Genomic DNA, 9,538 nt, shown 5'->3' on the forward strand with positions numbered 1-9,538 from the left:
TTGTCCAAATAATTTGGGCCTTACTTCTGGACTTTGTTTTTGTTTTCTTTCATATTTAATTAGCTGAGTTGGGCTTGTTAGAGAGTTTAATTGGACCTAGTTTAACACATTTTGTAAAGGGATAGCATGGAATAGGGCTTAATCATTGGCAAGGAACTGTCAGGCAGATCTCAAGCATAGAATTGGGCTTAGTCCTTCGCGTAAGGCAGTATTTAAAACGGGTTACAATTCTCTTCCTCCATTACTGGAGCTTGTAAACGTGTGACAATATGCCATTGTGTGCGTGAGTCGGTGAGTGTGTGTGACAGTGTTAATATGGTATGAAGTGTAAAGGGTCTATATATATGAATTTGTGCATGTACATGTACAATGGGATATATGAGTTGTATGAAATAATATGCTTTGTGTGTGTGTGTTGATGACTTTTTTTTTTTTGAATTAAAAAAAAAATGGTCTTCAGCGTGGGCTTATTGACCTCAGGGCCAGCCCAACAAAATTTGGGGCCTAAAGCAGAAATTTTATATAAGGCCTTTTTATATATAAACATTAATTAAATAAATATATATAATACTAATTAAATTAAGACTAATTTGATGTAAATACAAAAATTGATGAATAATAATAATTAAACTAAGGTTAATTTCATACAGAGGATTGAATATTATAGTTGAACCATAAATTTAAACAAAAAGAACTAGAAAAAATATTTTTAAAAAAAAACTTACTTTTACTTGGATATATAACTATGCATAATTAAGTACAGTTGTAACCTAAATTTTAATTTATATATTCTTTTTAAGAGAAAAAGATAGATAAATATTATTTTGGTGTGTGGCTTTGTAGGATATTAGTTTACAAAAATTAAGATCTCAAACTATTAGAGGAGATAAGTCATCATTGATGATCTATCACATTTGCAGCATTTTTTTTGAAACATTTTAGGGTTTCAATTGGTTTTAATTTCTATTGGTCTCCTATTTTGGAAGCCGTGTTAGAAATGAAAAAGAAAAATACTAAAGATACTGCAAAATGTTCACAATATAATGTGATAATGACTGTAATTGATGAAATTCAACAACTTAATTTATTTGTGTTTGAATTAATTTTTTATGTGATTGGTGACATGGTAGTTAAATTTAAACTTAAACCTATAATAAAATTTGTGGTATCTTTAACATCACTTAAAAAAAAAGTACTAATTATTTAAAAAAATGTTATATTTTTATAAAATTTTGGGCCTTTACAAATAAAAATGGGGCCTTTTTTTTAGTAGGGAATTTTTTGTTTGGTTGTGGGGCCTTAGGCCTAGGCCTAAGTTGCCTAGGCCTTGAGCCGGCACTGATTGACCTGCGCCATAATTTTGCGAAAACAATGCTATGCATACACAGAGTATGATGCAGTAGACTGTAGATACAAAGGAAGCGATTTTTATTAGAATAACAATGAATTTTAAGGTGACCTTTTTGTTCTTTTAACTTTGTTTTGATTCTGTTCCTCTCCGTGTCTCTGGTTCAGTTGTTCTTTGTTTGTTGTTGGGCCTTGCATTTGCTTAAAGCTATATATTTTACTTGTTTCCCTTTTTGGTTCTGGAATTCCTCGAGTGTTGGTAATTGTCTCTGTGGTATCCTTATGATTTATACTCCTGGGATTGTTGTTTTGCGGTGGTTTACTTGTTATGGTGTAACTTTGTAAGGCTCTCTGTTCAGTCTGTTGATGGTGTGTTTTGAGGGTTTTTATTTTTATTTTTTTATCTGGTTAAATTGGATGAGTTTTTGTTTTTGTTTTGTGGCAAACACAGAGAGAGAGAGATTATATATAAATTGAGACCAGAAAAGATACAAACAGGTCATGAAGCCCATAGTCCATAAATACAACCAGCATGGAGCCATAACAATAAACTATGGCAGACTACACAAACAAAATCCATAAACTAAAAATCTCCCACAACAAAATCGAAGAAACTAACAAAAGGAATGCAACAAATTCTGGGAGTTTATCCCTACTTGGTTGTCCTTCAAGGTAAGATTTAGATGTCCATTTGTCTAGTTCATGTGCCATTTTGTTAATGTCTCTATCCACCCACTTGACTTTTAAAGAAATTAAGAAATTAATAGAAAAATTTACAATAGGACGGTAGGACCAAATTAATATGATCAAGTGGTTGGATTTTAGTTAAAAGGCAATCATATTTGGTCAACCCAGTCAAAACTGATTGAAATTGGCCACAAAAAAAAAAGGGTTTAGCCATTAAATCCATGAAATCCTTCGAACTGGAACTGAATTTTCCGCGAGGAGAGGGGGGGGGGGGGGCGGAATACAATATCAACAATTATATTCAACTATGTGGAGTTGAATGAAAGGTTTTGTTTCAATGGACTAATTATACATGATTAGTAATTCAACACTCTATAGTACTAGGTTGGTATAGATTACATAAACAAATTCCACATCACTTTGTTGTTGAAGTTTGCACATCGTTACCTTTTTAGGCCTAAGCTTTTCGCAAGCCAATCGAATCTCGGTCCATTTCCCCCTTTAATTATGCACGACTTGCTTCCTATTTGAAGTTTGAATTAAGTAAAACTACTCATGAATGTATTAGAATTGAACTACAAATATGGAATATACTTAAAAACTTTTAGAATTTTTGGATAACAAAAATATAAAATACTGCTTGTATGTAACATGCACAGAAAGCAAAATATACACATTAAGAACTATAAAGGAAAAATGACTCTATCTTCCACAAATCATTGTAACTGTCAAATCATTTGAGGATACGATGTCTTGGCATTCCATGTAAGATTCTGTATCTATAGAGCTTTCTCTCATTGAAGTAAAAGTAGGTTGTCTAGGCAATGGAAGAGTTGCACCTTCACTCTCTAGCATTAACACAACAGAAGACATAGTTGGTCTCTGAGCTGCAGAATCTTGGACACACAGCATTCCCAAATGTATGCATCTCAATACTTCGTCACGAGAACATGAATCCCGAATAGAAGGATCAATGAGCTCCATTGCTTTTTCTTCATTCCAAAGATGCCATGCCTAATACCATAGACATTGTGTCAATACATTTAATCTCCAATTAAAAGTTTAGTTTCTAATCTCAAGTGAACTAAAACAGAGGACAATAGTTGTACTTACATGTCCTATAAGGCTTGCATATTCTGATAAACGAAAGCTAGTGTTCTTCCTGCCACTCACAATCTCTAGTAGTAATACTCCAAAACTATAGACGTCTGACTTTACTGAGAATAAGCCTTCCATTGCATATTCTGGAGACATGTAGCCACTGCATTTGAACAAAAGTTGTGAAATCCAGATTAATTAAGGTGTTGACAAGGGAAAAAAATGTGTTGATTTATTTTACATGCATAGAAATGTCATACTTACAAGGTGCCAACAACTCGATTTGTATTTGCTTCATGTTGGTTTCCCCCAAATATCCTAGCCATTCCAAAGTCTGAAATCTTTGGGTTCATCTCTTCATCCAACAAAATGTTACTAGCCTTTAGATCTCGATGAATTATTCTCAACCTTGAATCTCGATGAAGATAAAGGAGTCCTCGTGCAATCCCTTCAATAATTGTGAAACGTTTTCTCCAATCTAGTAGTGCTTGCTTGCTTGGGTCTGCCAATTATGTTCAATAAAAAATGAGAAAAAATTATTGAAACAAACTCCTTTTCACAAGCTTTATAAATTCATTTGTGCATATTTCTACATGGTTTTATAGTAGCAAGTTTGCAATCTATAGATTCAGAAAAGGACATACCGAAAAGAAAGCAATCCAAGCTTTTGTTTGGCATGTACTCATAGAGAAGCATCTTTTCTTCCCCTTGAATGGAGCAGCCTAATAGTCTTACAAGATTTCTATGTTGTAATTTGGCAATCAGAATAATCTCATTCTTAAACTCCTCCAGACCTTGACAAGATCTTACTGAAAGCCTTTTTACTGCTATTTCTTGTCCCCCTGGAAGCTTTCCCTGGTAATGAAAAAAGTAGTAACTTTAGTACATTCGACCTCACTTCTCAAAATTCTTGCAGAGATACTTAACATAAATATTCATCACCTTGTACACAGGACCAAATCCCCCCTCCCCAAGCTTGTTTTCTTCGGAAAAGTTGTTTGTTGCAAATGCTACAAAATTGAAATTAAACAATGGTAATTCCAGTCCATTTGCTTGATCTCCATCAATGCTGAGGTCAGCTCGTCCAGAAAGATCAGTAGAAAATTCCATACTTTTGCTTGATTCATAAGTTCGCAAAGGTGTATCATTGTCATTGCCACCGGAAATTGAGGACACTGTGGCCAAAACTAAAGATTAAATGAAAAGGTGAGAAGTTAGTATTACAAACAATTAAGTTCTTAAGCTTTCCAAAAAGGATTTTACATTCATTCATCGAATGGAACAATTGAAGTACTACCTTTCCGTTTTGTTTTGAACCTCCATAATAGGAATGTGAATACAACTAGGAGGACTACTCCAGCTACAACAATTATTATTATCACAAGGATGGATAATTTTCTCTTGCCACCTACATACACAGAGAAAAATGTCATTATGTGTAAATTGTTCTGAGAAATCTTATTATCTCTGTTTTCCAACAGCTTCCAGACAACCAAATGGAATTCATGACAAACCAGTATGGGTTCGGTCACTTGGCTAATTGGAATATTATAGTGGAGTTCTAAAGCACACACTAGCTCTGTGATTATCCAAGCTAGATTTTTAAATATTATGCTCTACGTTTTGAACAGATTGAATGGAGAACAAAGGAAATTCAAGTAATAGAGTGATCAGTCTATCCCTTATTATCAAGGAAGAACAGTTAAATAAACAAGAAGTTGGTTACTACTATGACACATTTTAAATAATGGGAATCACCATGGAAGAATGTTTACTACAGATCTAGGCAAAGGCTCAATTCACACTAAAGGTCCAGTTGCATTTTAGGAAATAATTGAAAATAGATGACAATAATAATATTTGGAAATAAATAAGAGACCTGCTGATCCAAATTATTTAATTGACATCTTAGAAATTTTCCTTGGATAACAGTACTGCACTATGATCTATGAATAACAAAACTTCTTAACTCAAGAACAATAACAATAACAAAGGGAGTATACCTTACCTAATTCAGAATCTGCGAGACGGATTTTCAGCGTATTTCCAGCTCTTGGGAATTGATGCACATCCAACAAGTTCCCCTTCCATATCAAGCACCCAATCCCACTAGCATCTGCGTATGCAGTACAGGAACAATTGTTTAGACACTTGCTCTCACAGGTCTCATTGGAACCCGGCGGAATCGCCTCCAAAGTTGCAAAATCTGGCAACTTCGAGCACTTGACATCCACAAACCCGTCCTCTCCAGCAGTTTCCTGTGTCACACTACTAAGGTTCCTTTGACACTGCAGTTCAGTTCTTCTCGTACACCCACCTGACCAATTCCCCTTGTACCATTGATCAGGGTCCATTGGAACAAACCCTTGCATACAACTGCACACAGGTGAATTTAACTCATTGCAAAGCCCAAAATTACCACAAAAATTATAGAGTTCACAATCTTTATCTGCTGGCTGAGACTGGATGGTATCCCACTTACTTCCACCTTCTTCCCACCTTAATTGCTCTTCATATCCCTCCCAACGTATCCGAAACCTTAACTTATCTGAACTGGTCATTGGGGTATAAGTAAAATACCTGCTTTGATTTTCCAAATCAGAAAGTTTAAAACCATACATATAGCTGCTTGTTATGTTTGGAACACCAGAAAACATTCTTCCATCCCAATATCCACTTCTCCACCGCCTATGCTCTCCTTCCCATATCACGATTTGTGGTGAGGCCTGAGGATCAACCCCCATGGAGTAGTTTCCTGGTGAAGGATCACTGGCTGATTTCCATGAAGTGAAAGCGCGATTCTCACCCATTTCAGCATTCACTTGCACTCTCATGCCAGGCAAAAATGTGTCTGTTGGATCATTGAAACTCTCCCAATGTTTCTTGCTGTCATTGCTAGAGAGAATGAGATTTCCAGTATCATCAAGCCTCGCTGTTGTGTTTGCTGATACGATTGAAGCATTACTTGACCAAACTTCTGTATTATTTCCAGCCACAATCATCAAATTACCATCTTCTTTAAACCTCAAGACGCCCTTTTTATCAAAGAGTGGTTTTTCTCTATTTGCAACCCATATAACTGAAGGTTCTTTTTCTTGAATGTTGTAATACCGTATTCCAACATATCTTAATGATGAACTAGCAGGGCTAAAGAATCCCAGTTGGAAAATTTGGTCCTCTGATATCAGAGTTTGGCCATCACTCAGGTTTTGGCCTTGTGTGATTGTATTATCAGCTGCATGGCTCAACAAAGAAAGATAGTAGGAAATGAAAAAGAACGAGAACAGAAAAGCATCAACTGGGTTTCTTTTGCTAGTGGTGGCCATCTCACAACATGTTACAATTTTGGAGATTCAGATGTAGGAGGAGCTATAGAAGTAGCAATGTTAATGGGGGTATGATATTCAAGAAAGAGCTCCAAAGGCCGCCTATTGATATCATCTGACTAATGATGTGAGGCGGAGAACTTTGACTTAGAAAGGAAAAACATTTGAAAATTATGCATTTTGACATATTTGACAAGTTTTAGCGTGTAGGTTCTATTCTATGCCACGAAATGCAAAAGGTCGTAAAAGACTATTGGTTAGGTGAATGCCACCAAAGTTCAATCCCTGATGTCCTTGACTTGCTTCCAAAACAACTTTGTTTATTAGGATTTGGCCTCTTATTGATCATCTAAAAAATCAAATTAATGGTCCCATGGTGTCCACCAAAAGCCAATGGACCCGGTACTCATGAATGTCACATCCAATTGTTTAACTTTTACACATTACTTTCCAAGACCTTTCTTCTCCCTCTAAAATATGGTCATTTTTCGAAGTAATTCTGCTTCATCTGGGAAGGTTAATTATAATGTTCTACTACTTTATTTATCTATTTATTTTGCATTTCTGTTGCCTTTAATGGGAACATGATAGATGTAATTGAGGTCTTGAACTCGTGTTTTACACATGGAGCTGAATCACAAATTTGCACTAAAAACATATTGGTCACATTTATCTCTTCTAAGGTACCATTAAATATGAGATTGATTCAGGTTTTTTTTTTTTTAACTTCTAAAAGCTAAACGGTGGTAAATCTCCCTTTTTCCCCTAATTAGATTTTCACCTGAAAATCTGAAAGAAAAACCAAAAAAAATGAAAAGTAAAAAAAGTAACCACACGATTCAACACAGCCTATTCATGGTTCATGGTTTTTTTTGAGAACTCAAAAAGTAGGAAAAATAAAATTAGAAGTATGATAATGTTTTACCAAAAAAACATTTTTGTTTTATTGTTAAGCAAAACTAATAAAAGAAAATGGATGTTACTGTCAGCATGCCTTTCAGAGTTTTCCAGAAGAACACCAAATTGGACCCCATCCCACGTGGAATTGAAAATACATTCTACCTAGTTGCTTAATAAAAGAAAGAATAAAGAATTGGGTTTGACTACAGCCCACGTGACAAACTAGTCCTTAATTTGATCAGAAGTCATTAAGTTACCTTTAAATTATAAATAAGTTTGACCATTTTATGTACTGGATTTGGACTGTAATGCCTGGAATGGACCTAAATAAGGGAATCTAATGAACCCAGTACTAGTTATGCTTGGGATTGTATCTAGAATTATCATGGTGGGTTTGTTTACTTAAATTTCCTCTATAGCCCTTACTTACACATGGGCTTACGTTGTCGCGTTAGAGTCCAAAAATGTACAGGGAAACTGGGCACGTTTAGTCTGCATTTTTTGACAAGCCAAACAATTATGTAATTTGTCCACTCCGTACACAAGTGTAACCGTGTAAAATGAACGTGTTTGGTAAAGCAGTGTACATGACCTTGACAATATGTTTGGAGGAAGAAGAAGGGAAAAAAATATTATGTTTGTGGGTAGGGTGTTAACCAAACCGCATAAATTACACAAATCGTAAAAATCGTATCAAAACTGCTCGTAAAATGGCATAATCGCACTGCATCGTATCACACCGTACCACAAAGCATAATGCAGTGCGGTTTGCGGTTTTATAATAAGAAAACCGCATAAACCGCACCGCACCCTTTTTATATATTAATATATTTAATTATTTTTAATATTAAATATATTATTAATAGTTTAATAATCCTAGTTTTTTTTAAAAAAAAGTTTGATAATCCTAATAAGTGTTGATTAGGAAAACCAGCCCAAAATAAAGAAAAACTAGATCAATAGTTTAAAACTTGAACCAAAATAAAGGGAAAAATTAGTTTTGGACTGGGTAGAAAAAGCCCAAAATTTAAAAAATATATCAACTTCAAATCATTCAAACTGTATCTTATACACTGCACCTCATATGTGATTGCAAAAATAAGGTGCGATGCGGTTATGATTTTGACTAAACTTTAAACCGCACCACACGTGTGACAGCAAAAATAAGGTGCAGTGTAATTATGATTTTGGCTAAACTGCACCACAAAGTGTGATGCTAAAAATGGCCCAAAACCGCACTGCACCGCAAACACCCCTATTTGTGGGATAGGTGACTGTATATACTTAAGAGAATAGTTAGATATTTGAAGGGGTTTGGACACCCTCATTTGTTAAAAAAAAACCTAGGTTGGAGGGAGGGAAAAGGAATAAGGGGAAGTTAGAGGAGCAAAAAATGGTCATAGACATTCCTTCTTTTTGTTTGGATGTTTTAATAATTTAAAAGGAGAGGAGAGGGGAGTAGATGTCCGTTCTCTTATTTGGTTGCAGGGTTGTACTAAAAGAAAAGAATAATGTATAAATAAATTGGCAATTATACCATCTATGTTTGAATTGCTATAATAACTTTTTTGAATTTTCAATCGTTTGTCTCGATTAAAATTCTCGGTCTGACCATGAAAAAATGGTTTGCAGGCGTGTAAATTGTTTTATGCCCTTCAAGGGGTGGAATGTTGTGAGATCAAACGATCAAAGTAAGGAAATGAGTTGAGTCAATAACATTATTATTATTTTTTTGATGGGAGTCAATAACATTTTAAGTTAGGAGTAAGCTAATAGTCTTGTACTACCTCCGAAGTGGTAGTCGACAAAGTTGTTGTTATAGTATTAATTTGAAATATTTTATAATTTTTGTTGGAAGAACAAAATATTTGGATACTTAATAATATTGGAGTATTGTTTTGAAAACAATGAATATTGAAAAATAAATCATGTTGTCAAGAGTCTTGTAACTCAAATGACACTTTTTAGTATTCTAATGGAGACATCAAATTCAAATACCCATTGTAAAAATAAACTAAATCATGATATTTGACAGCTTTATACCCATTTATCTTTTAATATATACTTAAAAGTGAAATGGTAATTCAATGTAGAACACTTATCATGTCCTCTCATCTCTCTCTTCTTACAAACAAAAGAAAGAAACATTTATTTATTATTCTATATTTTTTTTGAGAAAA

General features: G+C 34.4%; 1 protein-coding gene across 3 annotated transcripts; it reads right to left on the minus strand.

The window, feature by feature from the left end:
* Positions 1 to 2,245: 2,245 nt before the first annotated feature.
* LOC142636365 (G-type lectin S-receptor-like serine/threonine-protein kinase B120) lies at positions 2,246 to 6,587 on the minus strand. Of its 3 annotated transcripts, none has more exons than XM_075810563.1 (8): positions 5,141 to 6,575; positions 4,430 to 4,540; positions 4,075 to 4,319; positions 3,777 to 3,987; positions 3,397 to 3,634; positions 3,148 to 3,295; positions 2,782 to 3,048; positions 2,246 to 2,553 (listed from the first exon to the last, which is right to left on the minus strand). In XM_075810563.1, exons 1-8 carry the CDS (start codon positions 6,456 to 6,458, stop codon positions 2,536 to 2,538), a joined length of 2,556 nt encoding a protein of 851 aa, XP_075666678.1. In that variant the 5' UTR covers positions 6,459 to 6,575; the 3' UTR covers positions 2,246 to 2,535. The 3 variants fall into 3 exon arrangements, with proteins under 3 accessions (XP_075666678.1, XP_075666677.1, XP_075666676.1); XM_075810562.1 differs by having other exon boundaries at positions 2,246 to 2,557; XM_075810561.1 differs by lacking the exon at positions 2,246 to 2,553 and having other exon boundaries at positions 2,605 to 3,048; positions 5,141 to 6,587.
* Between the last annotated feature and the right edge of the window lie 2,951 nt (positions 6,588 to 9,538).

This window comes from Castanea sativa, chromosome 5 (genome assembly GCF_040712315.1).
Source record: "Castanea sativa cultivar Marrone di Chiusa Pesio chromosome 5, ASM4071231v1".
Taxonomy (NCBI): domain Eukaryota; kingdom Viridiplantae; phylum Streptophyta; class Magnoliopsida; order Fagales; family Fagaceae; genus Castanea; species Castanea sativa.

What these genes read in the sequence shown, in the direction of transcription:
- LOC142636365 (XM_075810561.1), bottom strand. Translation starts at nt 6,458, where the DNA reads ATGGCCACCACTAGCAAAAGAAACCCAGTTGATGCTTTTCTGTTCTCG. An exon ending in GTTCAAAACAAAACGGAAAG is followed by an intron (nt 4,320 to 4,429) that starts GTAGTACTTCAA and finishes TTTAATCTTTAG; the next exon opens with TTTTGGCCACAGTGTCCTCA. An exon ending in GATTTGGTCCTGTGTACAAG is followed by an intron (nt 3,988 to 4,074) that starts GTGATGAATATT and finishes TTTCATTACCAG; the next exon opens with GGAAAGCTTCCAGGGGGACA.